Raw genomic sequence first — 21,085 nt, forward strand, 5'->3', positions numbered from 1 at the left:
GACACGAGGCAGTCAGTCTCGAGCCGTCGAAGAGTTAGAATAAACGACTTCAATACGTAAGACGTGTTCGATTTTTTCCCCGCTCGACATCCTACAATATTGTGACACAAACATTTTCTGCGTGGGTGAAGGCATAAAGGAGATATCAAGATCATCTCTATTTTTTTTAATGGAATGCTATGTGTTTTTTATCGCGATGTGATAGCCGGTGTTAAGACGACTTCAGCGAGCTATTATTGAAGGTCATGCAAGGTCAAATCTGGTAGTACAATAAACTTTCTTACATTACAGGAGATGCTATGCTTGAAGTGGTGACCGTTTGTGTCAATGCGAAGTTTCGAGTAGCTCGAACAAGCTCGAAGTATAAGCTCGTTCGAACAAGATCGAACACCAAGGCTTGGTTACCCATCACTAACCGTAACCCAGTGTGGCCCTTGATGGTTAACCACACTAATCGGTGTTACTTATGTGCCCATTCGTCATTGCACTATATCTTGATCGTCAAGAATAATTTGTCCTTAAGAACATTATTATGTCTTGAAAAATCGAAGGGTTGCACTACAACGTGTTCCGCGATTAAACCGACATACACGTACTTCATCAGCATATTCGAGAGATTGTTCCGAATGAAAAATGTTATATAAACAATGGGTTGCGACAACTCAGCTGACGAGATATGGACAGAAATACTGATACGTCGAGTTATTACATTAGGAGATTATTTTCCATCCTGATTAAAATGTTGTTGATCTTTGTGGTGTTTACATTTTCTAGCGATAAGAGTAAAATAATGATTTAGTTCAGCGTTTCTCAAACTATGTTTCGCGGAACACCGGTATTTCACGGAAACTGAATAAGTGTTCCGTGAAAAATGATGTTTATTTTAAGAGTAAATGTTTATTTTTTTCTTAACGCTTAGATTTACTAATTTATTTTATTTATTGTTTATATCTACCTACTACCTAAAATTTCAGGATTTGTGAAGTGTTCCGTCGTAGGAAAAGTTCGGGAAACGCTGATCTAGATGATGATGTCCCCATGCAACGCAGCGATATTAGCAACGTCGCCTATGTCACTCATCCTTCAATCTTGCTGATATTTAGTGCACTTAATGGAAACACGCCTACCTGTGTGTACATAGGCACCAGATGATTATTTTGAACAACACATGTAAATATCACTGCTGGTAAAAGTCACGTTTAGCGGATACAGCTCCGATTACCTTGACTTTCACATGTATTTTTAAAGACAGTCTTCAGAGTAACCTCCCAGAAGTTTCAGCCATTGTTCGTTTTTATTGAAGTTATTAGCAAAACAATTGCAATACACAGTTATTTGCAAAACAATTTGCAACATATACCAGTCATTCCAACCAGTTACTCTAATCAACTCCGATCAGTACAGTACTTCAAACTTGGTTAGACATACTTAAAAAAAAATCATTCAGGGTCGGTTAGAGACAGTTCAAGAAAAAGATGTCATTGTTCTCGTAACAACTTTTCTATAAACATTTGACAACTGACACTTTCTGAAGGTCACACCGGAAGGTAACCTTGACAACATAGGTTAAGGTCTTCGGTCATTTTACTTATCAATATTACTAACGTACGATATTCAATTTTTTGTTAATGACTTTTTAATAAAAAACGAGACACGGCTAAAACTTTTTGGGACTTACTCAGAAGAATGTCCTTAACAACATTTGTCAAGTACAAAGTTAACGGAGCTGCATCCCCTAAACGTAACTTTTACCTCACTGTTAAGCACAATTGCAGTGTAATATGATACAAATAATTAAGCAAATGTTAAATAGTCGGAATACGTGTGATTATTTGTGGTTTACGTCAATAAATTTTTGCCATGTAGTATTTTTTACTTGTAATAACATGTTGAACAAGCTGCTGAAGTTTGTCGATATAATCACGACACACTCTATAATAAAGTCTTCGTAAATGTTGCCCCATTCACTTGAAAATGTCTGGCAGAAAGCAAGACACCCACATGCGTTGTATTCACTATTCAGTTTTTCAATCTCTTTTCTTGACACATTTTATTAAGAGAGTTTATACCTTTATGCCGGGTCTCCACAAATGACGCATGTTCAAACCTTCCAAGTCTATCAGTAAAGTCCACTGAGAAATTGGATAACCAGCATTAGTAGTTGCATCATCCATAAGAAGAAGACCTTCTTCGCAAACATGAAGTGCCTGGATGTATCACAGATCATAAGTTTATGAGTTAGTTGAAATTACAATATTAATACACAGGACTTATAAATTATAGCAATTCAACTTACAAGTAATAATAAATCATCTTCTCCGATAGATTTCAATAAACCTTTTACGTCCATTTGACCTACTCTTAAGATATATAAAGGACGTCCATCTAGAAATTATTAAACAGATTACATGAGATCTATATTTAAAAATGAATTCATTACAAACGCGTAAGAGCATCGAATATATAATTAGAAGTTAGAAAAGAAGAATTAGTAATCAATTCGCATTATTTATCATTGATGGAAAGTACCTGGGTATTTCTCAGAAGTAACCGATAAAGGAAAATACGCGATCTGACAATAACATTCGTAAAACTACGGCATAATCAATAGGGTATTTTAGTACAGACGCCCGCTTCCAATGTGACATTTGGGATTTTTTTTGTAAAGAAATGATAACACTTCTTACAGTCATGAAAGTTCCTAAAGTTGGTATGGATGGAATAGTGTGAACAAGGAAGGAGGTGTTGAAAGACATTGTAGAAGTTTTGTCGACTAGAATCTGCGGCGTCAGGTTTAGGCCGGCTGTTTCCATATAATGTCATACAGCGATCAGCAGCGATCAGTTGTCGAACAGTTCCCGAATTACACAGCAGCTCCATCACTGTGTGCCTATCGCTCTCGCGAGCGCATGACGTGTAACTCCGGCACCGTTCACGGAGGGTTAACAATATTTGTATTTAAATTTAATTATAAAGGCGGGTTTAAATTTTATATCTAATAAGTTTTTTTGTCGATTGTTGCATAAATAAATAATAATAATCCATTTCTGTGATACCAGAACTCTTACATGATTAGAAATAGGGACATTGACCTTATATCAATGATGAATCAGTACAAAATTTACGGGGCCATTCGATTTCGGTACAAATCAGCAAGTGATTCCACACTTTTGGCCGATAGTGTATGTAGCGATGATGCTGCGGAAAATTCGCCAACCTTATTATCAGACATCGTATACATACTTCGTAGACATTGTAAACTCGTCGTAATTAAGGTGTCAAGGAGTTAATATGCGCGTAAATACATTGATTCGAATTGTACACCTACGAGCAAACTTGGCTTCTAATAGGGGAAAAAATAACGTAGGGAAAAGACCTCCCATCACTTGGTATTGGAAATTATTAAAATTTATACCAAATTAATATTCGATTTAACATTTATTTCAGTAGTTGAAATTTTATAAAGTGGTGGGAGGTCCTTTTCCTACATTACTTTTTCGCCTAGTAGAAGCCGAGTTTGTTTGTGGTGTACGTGCTGGTAGGTTTGAAGTAATACAAACCGCTACAGTACCTTTGTCAAAATGATGCCAGCCGCCAGGGAAATAATCTTTCACTACTTGTGGCAGCTCATACTCTTCGAGGAGTTTGTCAATCTGATGCTTCTTTCGCCAATGTAATGAGTGTGTCAACATATCCTTCGCCTTTTCAACAGAAAACTCTGCCGCTCTCAAAAATCTTAAGAGTGTTGCATCACCAGGTACAGAGCTGCCCCTTAATTCTTTTATACTTTGTGACAACTGAACAAGTTTGCTCTCTTGAATCATGTCAAGCTTACCTAAATATCTTTCTATGTAATCTGAAGAAAGTTGCATTTCTGAAACATAACGTGCAGATGTCTTAGGCGAGTTCAATTTCACACCAGGATCATGGGCAACTAGCGTAATAAATGTTTTTCTACTTATAACCAACATTGCACCATACCCATACTTTAACCAAAATTGCGGTAACATGAAACGAGTGATCTTTTCATGAATATTAATATCATAAGCAATTTTCGTTTGATTTCATTGGAAATACACGCATTCTAAATATGGTTCTTCTACAAATGATATTACAATTAACTAATAAATGTGTAAATATGTTGAACAATTTTCGGTCCAGCCGCAACGGCGAATATAGTGAATATATTGTATGGTAAAAATAGTATACATAAGTTATGTGTGTTTATTTATGATGTGCACATGTTACACTGCATTGTTGACAACGACTACTCTCAAGGTCTATAAAATAAAGTTATTGTAATTCATAAGTAAAATTATATTTATTAAAAACTACATTAGGTATTTCCGCCGTAAGGGAATTCCCCGGTAACCCTGCTTATGACGGCCCTGACAAGTTGGCCAATGCCTGAAACTGGCTAGTGGCCAACGCTTGGTTTTTGACAACGCCTGAACGGATAATGCCTAGTATCGGATTGTATACTGTTTTTTTTTTTATAAATAACAAATTCTGAAATATTTAAACTTCCTGTTATTATCAAACTGTCATACAATTAACAAAATACATTTGCTCTGCGCCTATGACATACAAAATCTAATTAAGGATGAAACCGTTTAAATTGTAATAATAAAAGAAGTAAAAACTGTGTTATAGAATTATACATTCATAAATATTGCATGTATCAATATATAATAAAATAACGTACCTCTGGTTTGTAATTTGTCTGTATATGAGTAAGTGTCACTTTCACTGTGAGCTTCTTGATTTTCGGCAACATTATCCCTGAACATAGCGAATCATAAATAATCATTATAGTTATTTTACCGTGTAGAATATGTTATGTATAAATAATTTTCAGAAGAATATAGTGGAGTAGTCATTCGAATTTGCTAATAAATTATTCCCATATGCCATCTTGTAGCCATGTCTTAAGTTAATACAGGGGCCTCGCGATTACTGACTCTTTGTTGATATGCGATTATTGTCCGGGCGTCATCCCCACCACTGGGGGGGGAGGCCGTGGAATTCAGCAACCGCATACTTTGTTGCTGCGGCGTGCATAGGTGGCTCTCCCGTTCACGAGCCGACGACTAACGTTGGGAGTCCACAAAAAGGTTACATCCCCGGGTGTCGGAGAGACAATACTAATGCAACGATACAACTTTTTTATTTTTGGTTCTTTATTAATGAAACTTTTATGAACATATTGGTGAGATTTTTCTGATTAAAGTGATATCAAAAGCGACACAGTTGGGATCATATTTACTTATGATTTATCAGAAACCATACTGAACGAATATGAACTATTAACACTTTCTACATGAGTGAATATAATCCAAATTATGTCGTGTTTGGTATCATTTTAATCAGAAAAATCTCACCAACATACTAGTAAAAGTTTCATTAACAACGAATCAAAAATAAAAAAGTTTTATCGTTGCATTAGCGTTGTATCACCGATATCCGGGAATGTAATCTTTTTTTTGGCTCGTGAATGGGAAGCTGTCTCGGCACGCCGTGCAACAATATCTGCGCTCGATAGACTCGACGGACAGAGCGGGGGAATGTACGACGATTAGTTGAAGGGTTCAATCATCAGCGACTGCCCAGAGAGCTGCCGACGAATTAAATGTAGCTGGATCACCTCCAGTAACACGTATTTTTATTAGTGGCCGAAATGGTACACACACAATCGGACTGTGTGGTCGGCTACAATGTAACCATTGATCGGCGAAAGCGTCGCAGGCGGGGACGTAGCAGAGTCGAGTAGGAAACGAAACTCTTTCTCTGTTTTTCACTGGCTTGTCCTTTTCTATGTTCGCAATACTATAAAGGCGAGTTGCCGAGGCTCGAGCTTCGTGCAAAAAACGTATTCACGAGGGTTAGAAGCGTTTCGCGTAGTCCACGATTATCGTCCCCTCGCGGACCCGAGTTAGGGACCATAATCGCGAGGCCCCCCTGTATTGGGAAAGTCGGTGGACGCGTAGCTTAGATTTTAGCCCTCCGGTGGTAAGATGGACTACTACTGACAGTAGGTTCTTCAAATTTATTGTTGCCTAAAGTTCAGATTGGTTCAGATACCGCAAATACGCAGCAGCTTTTAACAGCTTTAAAGTTATTTGAATCAGATGTCTGTGACTTGAATTGAAAGAACAATGTGAATTTCCATAAAAGAAATTTGTACGTTTGCGTGTGTAACATCCCAAAGTAAAAATTTTATTAGTAGTGTAAGGAATTTTCTGGAATTCACCAGATCATTGTAATAGCGGCGAGTATTTCATGTGTAACTCTTTTCATGGTATTACAGCGAATATTTCATGTGTAGCTCTTTTCATGGTATTACAAGATCTGGAGAATTCTCGAACCTTCGATTATGATATTATATAAAAACTCGGACAGGCATTCTGCGATTATCTGTGTCGATGAACGAATCTGTGAAACAAATATACATCTTTGTGCAAAAAGTCTGTACCAAACTTTATTTCTGCTGCCCTTCTTATTACAGTAGTGAATATATAATTCATCGTGGCTACCTTTTAAATAGTGGAAGACTAAATGAAGATAACAATAACATTATTGAAATCATTGGGCTTTGTCTTCAGATATGATATTCAAACGATGATTCACATGAAATTGGTGGTGAAATCTTAAAACATGGACGAATTATTGGTATGACTTATAACTTACGCAAATTTGCAACACAACATCCTAAAAATAATAAATTTTATGTCAAATTTTATTTATGATTACTATAATACTAACTCGTTGGGATCAAATCGTCTTCTGTGAAGTATAATGAGCATCACCCATGCACTGAAACGGTCAATAATTTTCTTCTTGATTAAATTTATTTTTTAATTTCACCAAGATTACTTTTTACCGGAGAAAATGGTAAAAGCGAACAGTATCATTTTTATACGTACGACTGTTCCAGTCGTACACACAATATTTACTTTTATTTTTTCTAGGAGAAAATTCCATGATGTAAATTTTTATAACTATTTAAATAATTATGACTGTTATTATATCGATTAATTTAAAAGCATTAAATTTCAACAAATATAAAAACATTGGTTTTTCTCAATTTGTCTATTCAAATCTGTCTTGACCTACTGTCAGTAGTTTCGTTTGCTAACACTAGTTGGCGTATCGAAATTTTGACTTTCCCAATACAGGGTGTTCGGTTACTGGTGTGAGAAACTCTAAACGGCGCTTCGATATGTTAACTAAGAGAAAAATCAAGAATAATGCGGCTTTGTACCAACTTGCAAATAAAATAAAAACCTCTTTTAACTTCTAGAAATTCCTTTACGGTATAAATGCATAAAATCCGCAGTCTAGTAATAAATATATACAAAATCCTAATATTCAAATATGTAACTTTTAGAACTTTCCGACTTACCTATCTTCCTTCACAGACTCTTGTTTTGGGTCCATCCACGGGGCCACATAAACAATGCCTTCGTCTTTTAATTCATTTATAAAATATTCTATTATTTCTTTACCCTGGAATATATCATTGCATTGTACAAAATAGAACACAATTATAAGGTGATGAAGAATATTCTGTGCTATTAAAACAATACCTTTGCAATGTTTTGAGCATACTGTTTCATTGCCAATTTTTCCATGGAATTCTCAAAACCAAAAAAATTTTTTATATCTAAACTTGCAGTTTGCTCGAAACATGTCCAATCTTGATTTTCAGGGTGAACCTGCAAATGTTTTACATTAGTTACGGACATCGCCCAGATAGCACACGTCTTGCAGACGCCCATTTTCCGGCTATTTTTGGTCTGAGGCGTTTTTAAGCTGTCTTCAAGGCGTCATGTGCTATCTGGGAGTATAAAAACTTCAATTACTGCTTTTTTATAATATTATAATTAATTAACCTGAACATATAATTTTATAAGCACTCTGTAATATTAGAATGATAATGTGGACATAGAGGGTGTTGATAAAAATGTGGGACACTTTGACAGGGTGGATTTTACAGACCAAACAAATTGTTTGACGAAGGTCAAGAATCTCGAAATTGCGTTCGAGGATTCGTTTCCGAATTATTATGTAAAATTGTAATGACGTTATGGATGTAGATGAAACTACTAATAGCAATTCTGATACAACGATTTCAAATAATAAGAAAAATTGCGGATGTAATGATAACTGTCGTTTTCGTTGTTCCCAAAAATAAATCTTGATGTTTGAAAAACAACTTTTTCCCAGTTCTGGCAATTTGGCAATTTATTCAATTTTATAGTAACATTGTTCATTAAACAAATTATTTTATGTTTGGTTATATTTGATTCAGTTACACTTATTTCAGTTGAAAGAAACGTTTACCATTTTCTTTTTGCAGTAGAATGCTAGGCAAACGTGTTTATTGTGATGTTTCTCGCAGCTAGAAGTGAAACGTGCTACTAGAAAGCACAACATGCTATTGTTTGTTGCTATAAATGTATCGGCGCATCGCCGTCACGTTGACGGCGCGGCGCGGATGATGCGTATTCGCGACCGAAGAGCCTCGGGCATCTTCGGCGTCACGTGACAGAATCGGGCACGATCGGACCTCCTGCGCGTTCGACGCCTCGCGCCCCACGATCGTGATCGTTCACTCTTTCGAACAAAGCGTCCGCCACTGCGTTATAGTATTTGTAACCACGTTTCTATAGGTTATGGGCCCAGGGCAATCGCGTTAAGGACGATTGTATTAGTGCAAGTGAATCAAGTCGGTAGTGCACGTGAAAACGATGGCGTCGTCGAACTCGCCTCGCGTCGAACTCCTCAACCGCGATAACTACGACACGTGGAAAATTCAAATGGAAGCGGTCTTGGTAAAGAACGACGCGTGGGGCTATGTGAGTGGCGTAAAGCTCAGACCCGAGATCGTGGCCGGCTAGGGAGCAGCAGCATCCAAGGCAGCAGCTGAAAGATGGGACTCGGAACACCGGAAAGCGAAATCGGACATCATCCTGTACATGAGCCCATGCGAATTAAAACAAGTAAAGGGCTGCGTCACGTCGCGCAACGTATGGACCCGATTGGAAAATATTTACCAATCTCGAGGACCGGCGCGAAAGCCTACGCTGTTAAAACGGCTCACACAACATAAAACGGCCGACGGTGAAGACGTGCGCGAACACACTCGACATTTTTTCGACACAATCGACAAATTAGCGGAAATGGAAGTCGACATGAACCCTGACTTATTGACGATTTTACTGTTTATGATCGAGGAGAACGATGCGCGAAGAGCAGAAACGCGAAACGTACCGAACGCCATGATGGCGAGAAGACAGCCCCGAAGATGGCCGGATCCCAAGAAGAAGGAAAAGGACAACACGGAAATCGGACATAAGGCGTCCGAATGCAGGCAGCCGCCAACGCAACGAAAGGATAGCGCAGGCAGAGTCGACAGTGGATGCACGAGTCATCTGTGTAAGGACTCTAGTGACTTCGTCGAATTAGTGGACACTACGCCGAGAAAACTGAATCTCGCGAATAATATGTCGACCGAAATAAAAGCACGTGGAAGTGTCTCGATCGCCGCGAGGGTAAACGGTCGCGTGACGAACGTAAACATAGATGGCGCGCTCTACGTTCCCGATCGGCGTTCTAACCTCCTTTCCGTCGGAAAAATTACCGACCGGGGGTACACGGTCGTTTTCGACGACAAATCGGCAAAAGTGATAAGTAAGGACGGACGAACTGTTTTATCGGCCGATCGCGTAAACGGTCTTTACAATTTACGCGAGGACAGGCATACGTGCAGTGCGGTCGAAAGTCGAAACGACGCGAACGGAAAATCTGTACCGAGCCCCACCGCGATGTTGCATCGAAGAATGGGACATTTGAATTTCCGTGATCTTTTCGAGGAAAATCGCAGTAGAGCAGTGCTCGAGATGAAGCTGGATGACAAGAAGGACGTTACCTGTGAGATCTGTCTTCGAGGGAAGATGACTCGCGCCCCGTTTCCGAAAACGAGTCACCGTAAGACGGAGTTGTTGGATATTGTTCATTCCGACGTCTGCGGACCAATGAGAACGCAGTCAAACGGTAAGGCGAAATATTTTGTCACTTTCATTGATGATTCCTCGAAGTGGTGCCAAATCAAATTCATTCGCGAGAAGGATCAAGTTCTCGAGGCCTTCAAGGAATTCATGTAGAAAATTACACCGGGCGAAAAATTAAATGTTTACAGTCCGATAATGGCCGAGAATACATAAATAAAAATTTCGACACATTTTTAACCCCTTGCACTATTTTGACGAGTCTGACTCGTGATGACAATTTTAGGCCAAACATGGATGTCACGAGTCGGGCTCGTTGTTCAGTTCCAGACCAAACATGAATATCACGAGCTTGACTCGTACTCGACATTTCAGGCCGAACATGAATATCACGAGCCTGACTCGTACTCGACATTTCAGGCCGAACATGAATATCGCGAGTCTGATTCGTGGTCTTAGTTTTGGACCAAGTATGAACATCTCGAATGGGATTGTGTGTGCCCGTGTAGAGCACGTGCTACCTAGAACGTAGTGCTGCTTCTTGGTACAGATAACATCTCCAAGTTAAATAAACATGCGCACGCGGCGAGACTAAGACCGCTCAGTCGATCTTCAGTTTGTACCATTCTTTATACGAGGTGCACACGTTTCGAACAGCTTGCTACAGAAAGTTGCTTGCTACACAAAGTGATCTCTGCATATATATTTTTAATTCTACCAAGCCCTCCAGCATGTACAAGAAAAGAAGCAACACTTCTAAAACTTCGCGTGGAAGTAAGAGCCGGGGAAAGGCTTCCAATGTTTCAAGCTGTCAATCGATAGATCATAGAAGAATTACAGACAGTGACGAAAATACTAGTGACAGCAGTGTAATTGTGCCAGTAGTGAATTCTGCAAGAAGATTAATTATACGCGACAGTGATGAAGAGGAAAATCCCAGACCTGAAGTGAGTCTTGAGTGGAATTGGCAGGAAAGTGATAACACGCCAACAATTTGGGAATACTCGGAGGCTTGTGGTGTAAAAGACTATGTTTTAGACCAATTAGGCACGAATGACGGACTGTTAGATTTATTTTTTATTATATTCGACGAAAATTTGTGGGACATTGTGGTCACGGAAACAAATCGTTACGCGGAACAAATAATGAGTAATGGGAGAAGAAGGAAAGTGGATGACGATTGGTTCCCAGTTACAAAAGATGAAATATTGGCCTATTATGTGTTGTGTATTTTGATGGCGCAAATCAAAAAACCAAATATACAGATGCATTAGTCTAAGCAGGAAGTGATAGAAACACCTATATTTACAAAAGTAATGCCGCTGAAAAGATTTACCCAAATATCACGATGTTTGCATTTCTCAAATAATCTAACGGATTGCAACAATGATCGCCTTCACAAAATAAGACCAATCATTAATTATTGGAACGACAAATTTAATAATATTTACACACCGGATAAAAATATAAGTATTGATGAATCATTAATGCGATATAAAGGCCGCTTAATGTATAAACAATTTAACCTATCAAAACGAGCCAGGTTTGGCATAAAAATATATAAACTATGTGAAGCAAGTACTGGATTCTGCAGCAAGTTTAAAATATATACTGGCCAAGATAAAATTGACCTGATTGATAGTTCATCAGAAGGTGTGGTGACGGAATTGGCAGAATCGGTTTTAAATAAAGGATACACGTTGTACATTGACAATTGATATTCCTCACCCGTTCTATTTCTAAAATTGCACAAGCAAAAAACAAATGTTATCGGCACCGTGCGTAATAACAGGAAAAATATGCCGAAGGATCTTTCAACAAGCAAATTAAAACCAGGAGAACATCTATGCAGAACGTGCAATGGAATATTAGCTGTAAGGTGGAAGGACAAACGTGATGTGTATGTGTTGACAACGAAACACGCATCTGTAGAAATGACCGAAGTGACAGACAAACGAGATAGGACGAAATTTAAACCGACTTGCGTAATTGACTACAACAAAGGAATGGGGGGAATTGACCTCAATGATCAAATGTTGGCATGTTTCCCCATTATGAGAAAATATATTAAGGGTTACAAAAAACTCTTTTTTTATATGACCGATATGGGCCTATATAATACGTATGTAATAAAAAAACAACTACAAGATCCAAGAAGACAATCCTACGTAAATTATAAAATATGTAATTATAAAATATGTACAGCTGCCTGACTATACAAGACGTGGGAAATCCGCAGAAATTCAAACAACAATGCGCTTACAGGCGCAATATTGGGCTCATTTCCCCAAACATATTGATGCAACGCCTAGTAAGGAACACCCAACTAGGATCTGTAAAGTGTGTTACAAACACAAAAAACGAAGCGAAACAAGCTGGGAATGTAGTAAATGTAAGATGGCTTTGCATGTACCGGAATGCTTTAGAAAATATCATACCATGCAAGAATATTAAATTTATACTTGTAAGTACTTTTCAATTTATTAATTTGTTGATATTTAATTGTTTATTTATATTGTGTTTTTCAGTTTTAGGTTTGATGTTCAAATACTACTACCGTGGATTTGCTTTTACATATTTTTATTTTGTTAGTAATTAATTATATTATTATTATTTATTCAGAATTTGTTTTCATCTTATGTAATAATTAAAGTATTTTTTAAAAGTTTTTGATTCAAATTCATTTGAATTTCACAAGAGTTTCATCGCGTGAAGTAAATACGGGCACGACTACCTTGCGCTTGGTCGTAAGAATAGGTCTCAAATTTCGGCACGCGCGCTCCACCGCTCGCCTTTCACCGCGACAATCGAGGCAGCCGCGTTTGGCCTGACTTTTCCAGAGGTTCCGAATAGTGCAAGGGGTTAAGAGAAAACGGCATCTCCCGTAGGCTGACCGTCACGCACACTCCGGAACAAAATGGTGTCGCCGAACGAAGAAATCGTACACTCGCGGAGATGCGTCGATGTCTGTTGATTCAATCCGGACTACCACCATCGTTCTGGGCGGAGGCCATTAACACCGCGAATTACATCAGGAACAGGTGCCCATCGAGGACTCTCGGCGGAAGAACGTCGTACGAGAGATGGACCGGAAAGACGCCGAACGTCGGGTATTTTCGAGAGTTCGGCTGTAGCATTTACTCCCTGGATCGAGGCCGAACAAGGGAAAGTTCGAGTGTCGATCTCGGAAGGGCATATTCGTGGGCGAGGGTTCCAACAGCGACGAGTCCAAGGCGACCGAATCTGGCTTTCCGAGGAGAGAAAGGTTGACATCGCCAGGGATGTGAAATTTCTGGAAGATATCAGAAAAACATTGGGCAGCGAAAAACACAAAATATCAATCCATAAGGAGGTGTTTCCACTTGAAATGGTTGATTTTCCATTTGGGATTTCCACAGGTCAAAACGTGAATCGAACACCAGAATCGAGCGAGCACGAGGCCTCTGATGGACCTATTACAGACGAGCCGGAAACGGTTGACACACCGCACGACGCTGAGACCCCGACATCCACGAACCAACCGCCAAAAAGAGGCAGGGGGAGACCGAGGAAGATCATGACCGGACTCAGGAGGAGACTCAGAAAACCGTACCAGGTCGCCGACGTTCCGGATCCGAACGCGGGCACATCCGAGGGGACTGCGGGAGACGATTTCGTCGCTTTCGCGGAGATCTCGCTCGAGCACGCGATGCAGGGTCCCGAGTCAAACGAATGGACTCAGGCCATGGTTTCCGAGATGAAGTCGATCATCGCGAAAAATACATGGGAAATCGTCTAACGTCCGGAAAACTGGACAGTCATTGGAAGTCGGATAGTACTCCGAAATAAGTACAACGAGAATGGCACGACACTAAAAAGGAAGGCACGTTTTGTCGCAAAGGGCTTTTCGCAACTCCCTGGGGTGGACTTCCGCGAGACTTTCGCTCCTGTTGCTCGTATGGAGTCGATTAGGATGCTGTTGGCCCTCGCCTCTTAACACAATATGACAGTGCATCAGTTCGACGTCGACACAGCGTATTTGAACGGGGAACTCCAGGAGGAAGTTTTCATGGAAATGCCGGAGTACACCGAGGACATATTAGAAGAAATCACCAAACACGGAACAAAATGCGATGAAACCAGGAAGAAGGCGTCACAAATGTTGCGCGAGCTAAGTCGCGGAGACAAGGTATGTCTCTTGAAGAAGGCGCTATACGGTTTGCGTCAAGCCGGACATAGTTCGCATCAGAGATTGTGCGAGGAACTGAGGAAATACGGACTTCACCAATCCTCTTTCGATCCGTGCGTGTTCTATTCGGACCAAGGCGAGGACATCATGATGATCGCAATATACGTGGACGGTATCCTCGTGGTGTCGAAGAAATTACCGAACAACGAACGACTCAAATCATACCTGATGAGCAAGTTCAAAATCAAGGATCTCGGCGAAACGAAATACTGCCTAGGAATCGAAATTTCTCGGCACAGTGGCGGCATATCACTGAATCAGACAAGATACATAAGGGAAATTCTGGAACGATTCGGGATGAGCGATGCGAAGACAGCTCGGACGCCGATTGTACCTGGCGTCGCACTCAAAAAGGCCGATACGAGCGCAGGCAATGCCGGGCCGAACGGGAAGCTGCCGTACGAGGAGCTTGTTGTTGCAAAGCATGTACTTGGCTGTCTGTACGAGGCCCGACATCGCGTATGCCGTCAGCTTTCTCAGTCAATTTAACTCGTGTTTCAATTCAACACATTGGGTGGCCGCAAAAAGAGTGTTGAAATATTTAAAGGGCAAGTTGGACGTTGGTTTATTTTACAGATGCAGCCGAGAACCGTTAAGAGGATTCGTTGATGCGGATTGGGCGAATTGTCCCGAGGACAGGAGGTCATACACGGGATACGTTTTTCTCCTCGCCGGAAGCCCCATATCCTGGGAAACCAGAAATCAGCCGACTGTGGCCCTGCCCTCAACAGAGGCCGAATATATGGCGCTGGCCGAATCAACTAACGAGGCCGTCTACCGAAAGGGGTTCCTCATGGAGCTCGGCTTCACCATGTACTCCGACGTGGAGGTTTTCGGCGATAATTGCCGAGCGCAAAAGTTAGCAGTTAATCCAGTATTCCATAACCCAACAAAACACATCGATATGAAGCATCATTTCGTCCGGCAGGCCGTGCGAGACGGATATTTGCGAATCGATAATACGCCTACGGAAGGCATGCCCGCCGACGTGCTAACAAAGGGTCTCTCTGGACCGAAGCATCGTAAATGTTTAGAACTTCTCGGCGTCGGCGTTTTCGCATCGGGGGGGAGTATCGGCGCATCGCCGTCACGTTGACGGCGCGGAGCGGACGATGCGTATTCTCGACCGAAGAGCCTCGGGCATCTTCGGCGTCACGTGACAGAATCGGGCACGATCGGACCTCCTGCGCGTTCGACGCCTCGCGGCCCACGATCGTGATCGTTCATTCGGCACAAATGTCCGCCACTGCGTTATTGTTTGTAACCACGTTTCTATAAAATGTGTTACAATGCAATGCCTTTCCTTTCACTTAGATTTTTTATTGTTTTGTTTCATATTTCAAAGCGTTCAAATTTGTCACTCTGATCAAAGAGATGGCGCCATTGTATCTTTTCCGGCCGGAAGACTGGCCTGCCACACGGAGTGTATTATTCTTTAAACTAAGAATAAACTTAATCGTACAAAAGATAATTCAATCTTAACCGATTAAAGTCCCCAGCGTTACTCATTGAAAATACCAAAAACCTCAACAAAATGAAGACGCGCTACTTTTCGAGAACAAAATCGAGACGTATCGCTTTCCGTGGTCACAAAGTTCAAAGTGCTAGCCTTCGTAAGACAAACGTAACGTGGTACTTTTCGTACCGCACGTCAGACATTATACGACATTTTCGAACACATACTTATTTTTAAACTGTTATTATTATCATATAATAATATATTAATATTGATACTTTATTGAAATCACATTTTGTATTTAAAAAAATTAGATTTTCAATTTCACTCGCCTTCCTTTCTTAGTAATCAACACATAGACATTTGATTATAATGTATCAGTTATCTTTCGGTAAGGAAAGCCAGAAGGAGTAGCTAGAACAATGTATAAATGTGTACACGATTCTTAAAAACGTAAGTAATATCCCAGATAGCACATGACGTGAATTTTACGGTGGTTTCGGTCTAAGGTGTCTTTAAGATATCATGTGCTATTTGGGATATACTTTTTCATTCTTTATTTTGAGTGAAAATGTAAAAACTATACTAATTGTACATACTAGATACTTACAAAATATCTGCATTTTTCAATAACTGTTACTCTTGAGGAAAAGCTTTCATTGTACGCTTCTATTTCTAGAATACAATTTTGCCTATCCAAAAAATTTTTTTGGATAAAGTATACAAAGTCTACGCCGATTATCTGTAAAAATGGAAAATTAATGGTTCAAGGTAAATTAGAACAATAGAATAGTAATCACTGCAACTACTAATTAGTACTTGAATTCATAATACATATCTACTACAGCCCCTGGCAAAAAGTTTCCGATCACACGCATTACGCAATACAAAATTCACTGAGAATATCCATATTTTAGGACTACAAAATACTATCATATGTGTAAAAATTTAAGTGAAGGGAAATTAAAAGGAGGGTAATACGAAGTAAGTAACTATAAAACAACATCCAGATAGCAAACCACGCCTTGAAGAGGTCCATTTTACGGCTATTTTAGGTCTAAGGCGCCTTTAAGCCGTCTTCAAGGCGTCACTGGGCGTCATGTGCTATTTGGCCAGAAACTTTCATTTATTACGAAAAAGGAACACGATATGTAATAAAATGAATTCCTGGAGTAAAGTTTCCGAACATACATAACTAGAATAAGTACGTTCTTGACTATGTGAAGTGTAGATAACAAATATAAACACACGAGGAGACCACAGAAATGTAAATAGAAGTTAACAAGCTCTTTTGACAAGGAATATTAGCCATCCCGCAGGTCCCGATTTTCATGAAATTTTGTGGGGTTGTAGAGGGCATCGAGTTTTGTAAGGAACAATTTTTTTTATCAGCCGACACTCGCGTCAACGGGTGAAATCATCACCTCTTAAATTGGCCGAATTTTTCGTTTATTCAGTATATCCTGTTAATCGTAAGATATAGGAAGAAACTTTTAATGGGCGAGTGTCATGGTTTTTCATGTGCAATAATATGGTCCTAATAAATTGTCCAAAACACAATTTGTTTATAATAAACAAATTTTTTATACCCTTATCTAACAACTTGATCAAATTTACATAATGATAAAAAGTGACGAACATTTCATTCCAAATCTTAAGAATAAACTTTAAATTATTACAAATATAAAGTTATAGTATAATTGTTATACTATAACTTCAACTTAATAACAAACTTTATACTTTGTGTTATACAAAATTTTAAGTGGATACGTAGTGCAATTTTTTTTAGTACGTTAGTTGATCCAGATTGTAATTCTGTATAAAAAAGTATTACCCTATTCATATAAAAGAACCATTACTTTAAGATATATTTGCATATTGATATATATACAACTAAACTTGACCTTCATATCTTTAAAAATAATAATGTTAAAAAAATTCACCATAGCCCGGTAACAGCCCCCTCGTGCTATTCAATTTCATCTAGGTAGACTGGTTTATCGTATTTAAAATAGTTTAGAATATAATAGACTTACAGTAGACATTCGTTTCCTGCGCAATCGTTACCTGCACAGAAGCCACGTCCCTTGCTCACACGTATTTCTAACACACGTGCGCGTACCCTACTCTGTCGCCCAGCACGCCCAGGCCGGAACACATACTGTTGAGGAGTAATTATTTTATTTATGTTTGTTTTCATGACTATGTATTTTATTTTGTTCTGTTGAGAAGCGTGTATAGTAAGTTTTTGTTTTATGTTCAACCGTTGAAATTACGCGGGACCGTCGTAGTAGGTTTTCTTTTGATCAAGTGTGTACTGCGCCACGAGAAGCGTCCAGTTGTTCTTTGTATTATTAGAACTGTAGTCAGTGCAATGGTCTCTGTATGTGTAGTGTTTATTACTATTCAAATATATATTCTATTTTACTAATGTTTGGACTGATAAAGCTTGATTTTTCCTTCTGGAATAAACATAACTTAACAACAGGTTATGGGCCCAGACTCGTTGCCCAAGCACGTGGCCGATGTGTGCTCGATCGAAATTACCGACTAAAGACAGTTTATTCAGGATCAGTAATTTGTTGTCATGGATTTGATTAAATCACAAATGGAGACTCTGTCTGAGGATTCACATGGAAATATAAATTATGTCTCCTGGAGATTCAAATTAGGTTTGGCATTGAAATCGAAAGGTTTGTTTCTCGTATCGACAGGAATTGAAATAAAGCCACATGGTCAAGACAATGATGAGAATGTTAAAATTTGGATTAAACAAGATCTTGAAGCTCAGACTATTATAGGTTTAAACGTCAGTAGCAATATAGCCAGAATAATTGCAAATTGTACGTCGGCAGCTCTAATGTTAAATAAATTAGAAACTTTATATGGGATGAAGTCTGAACTCTCTGTTGAAAGTCTGCAAAGACAATTTTTCAATTTTACGTATGATACAAGTAAGTCCGTCATTGAAAATTGTATGACAATTCAACAACATGCTGAAGATCTAATGGCTGAATGTGAAGAGATTAAAGAAAGTTGGATCATGACCAGAATATTAGGAGCCTTGCCACCTAAGCTTTATCACTTTCGTACCGCTTGGGATAATGCTGCTGCTGTAGACAAAAATTTAAGTAAGTTATTCGAACGTCTACGTCTGGAGGAAGATAGGTTAAATGAAAATGAACAGTCAGCAGAACTTAAGTTACAAAATGCTCTTGTTTCGAGACATGATAAAAACATTGGTAAGTCAAACTTGCAAAGAAATGTGTCTGATAAGTTGTCCGTCGAATGTTTTAAATGTGGAATGAAAAGACATGTCAAGAAATACTGTAAGAAGAAACCTTGTCCTAAATATCTGTCCTACTGTAAGAGTCATGCTTGTAATATATGTCATCAAACGGGTCCCTTTGCCAGAGAATGTCCCAAAGGAAATTCTGATGAGTGTAATAGTCAGAGAGATGACAAGTCTGTAAAGAATAATTTTGGAAAGTCTAATCGTCGTGCATGTGTCACTGTTGGTTTGTCGACAACAAATGTAAATGTTGTTAATTCAAAGCATGAAAATGCAAATCTGTGGTTCCAGGACTGCGCTGCCACACAACATATGACTCATCGTATGAATTGGCTAAAGACCTTTGTTACATTTAAAAATCCAACAATGATAATGATTGGTGATTCCACAAAACTAGAAGGCACTGGAATGGGAAACGTTGAGTTAGAAGCCTTCAATGGAAAGGAATGGTACAAAATAATCCTACTAAATGTTTTATATGTTCCGAAGATAACAACCTTCAATCTTCTGTCTGTTACCCAATTGCTGGATAAAGGTTACCGTCAGACTGCGACTGCCAACGAGTCAATTTTTAAAACTTTAGACAACAAAGAAGTTGTAGCAATGGCTAAACGTGATGGAAATTTGTATAAAATGATGTTTCGCCAAGAAAAGACTGACAAATGTACGCTAACTGTATCTGTTAAAACTTGGCATGAGAGATTAGCCCATCAACACATTAAAAAAGTCAGAGATGTTCTGAAAAGAAACTCCATCAAATATGTTGATGATTGGTTCGATTATGTATGCCCAGGTTGTGTCTATGGAAAGCAACACCGTATTTCTCACCCGACAAACTACAAAGTTGCTAAGAAACCATCAGACTTGATTCATGTCGACTTATGTGATGTTACGTCCCGCGTTGCGGTCGTTACTTTACTTATAATTTCGGGTCCTGGCTCTTTTAAGGTGCTAAAGCACGCCCTGTCTAAACTTATCGGTGAAGTACGCGGTTTGGAATTGGAACGGGACGAATAGGAAATCACTCTCGTTTATAACAAGAATAAGATATATTCTAACAATCCAAATAAAAATAAAAGATACAAATAAGTCTTAACATACCAATGGTGATGAAGATGAATGATACGCTCATTCGGTTTCAGTCGGTTTAATCGGGATTACGGGTCCTTGCAAGGGCGGAAGACTTGCTGGCGCTCGGAGCCGTGATGCAGGGATCGGGCACTGCGGGATACGTTGTCACCGTCTCGGACGTCACACCTCGCGGTCCGATGTCTTATCGAACTCGCCTGTTAGGCCGCGCGTAATCGCAAAGTCGCGTCGCACACGGAAGAGATATCGTCGCGAAACCCGATCTGAACAGCTGAGTGACCGTTGTCGCTCAGCTTGCCGACGAAGCACCGTCTGGCACGACTGCCGAATATGAGCCTCAACTTACTGACTGACTGACACACTCTGACTCTGTCCTTTGACTCTCTTTGACTGTTGACTCGTTAACCTGGTTTTGAACAATCCCTTTTATGTGTTCTTTCCCCTTTCCTTTTGTTGGGAAACGCGCAAGATACGGGGTAGCAACAGGCTGTGATTCCCGATGGTCTCGAAAACGAGGTTATAAAATCGCTGACGTTTCCGTCAGCGGTCCGAAAAAAGGGGATAATCACTCTCTTGCTTCCACGTATCGCTGAATTAACGATTTCTGCTCGTTCTTCGCGTTGTGAAGTAATATGGAAAAAATGTGCAATGGAAAGAGGTTATGAAATACAGAATATAACAGTGAAATGAATGTCAGGTCGCTAGGAGGAGCTAAGTATTTTCTTCTATTTAAAGACGACTTTTCGCATTTCAGAACAGTTTATTTCTTGAAAACGAAAAATGAAGCCGCCGAGAAATTGAACATATTTGTCAAGATGGTTGAAAATCAATTTGAAAGGAAAATTAAGTGTCTCAAGACAAGACTTGTAGCTAGAGGCTTTGAACAGGAAAAGGGAATCAATTATACAGAAACTTTTAGTCCTGTAGCTCGTCATGAAACTGTACGGTTGATTCTCAGTCTTGCAACTTCTAGAAAAATGAAATTAATGACCTTTGATGTCAAGACTGCA

The 21,085-nt window shown here is 39.4% G+C and overlaps 1 protein-coding gene across 1 annotated transcript in view; it reads right to left on the minus strand.

Moving 5' to 3' along the window:
- Positions 1–2,069: 2,069 nt before the first annotated feature.
- LOC107192635 (protein real-time-like) overlaps positions 2,070–21,085 on the minus strand; it is a gene marked incomplete at its 3' end in the record, with an annotated part of 22,405 nt that continues 3,389 nt past the window's right edge. Inside the window, exons 3-9 of the mRNA XM_015581941.1 lie at positions 16,305–16,436; positions 7,587–7,715; positions 7,403–7,506; positions 4,706–4,782; positions 3,572–3,874; positions 2,297–2,385; positions 2,070–2,207 (exon numbers count right to left, since the gene is read on the minus strand). Coding sequence (XP_015437427.1) covers positions 2,070–2,207; positions 2,297–2,385; positions 3,572–3,874; positions 4,706–4,782; positions 7,403–7,506; positions 7,587–7,715; positions 16,305–16,436 — 972 coding nt within the window. The remainder of the gene's footprint in view (positions 2,208–2,296; positions 2,386–3,571; positions 3,875–4,705; positions 4,783–7,402; positions 7,507–7,586; positions 7,716–16,304; positions 16,437–21,085) is intronic.

Source organism: Dufourea novaeangliae, unplaced genomic scaffold, assembly GCF_001272555.1.
Source record: "Dufourea novaeangliae isolate 0120121106 unplaced genomic scaffold, ASM127255v1 scaffold388, whole genome shotgun sequence".
Taxonomy (NCBI): Eukaryota; Metazoa; Arthropoda; class Insecta; order Hymenoptera; family Halictidae; genus Dufourea; species Dufourea novaeangliae.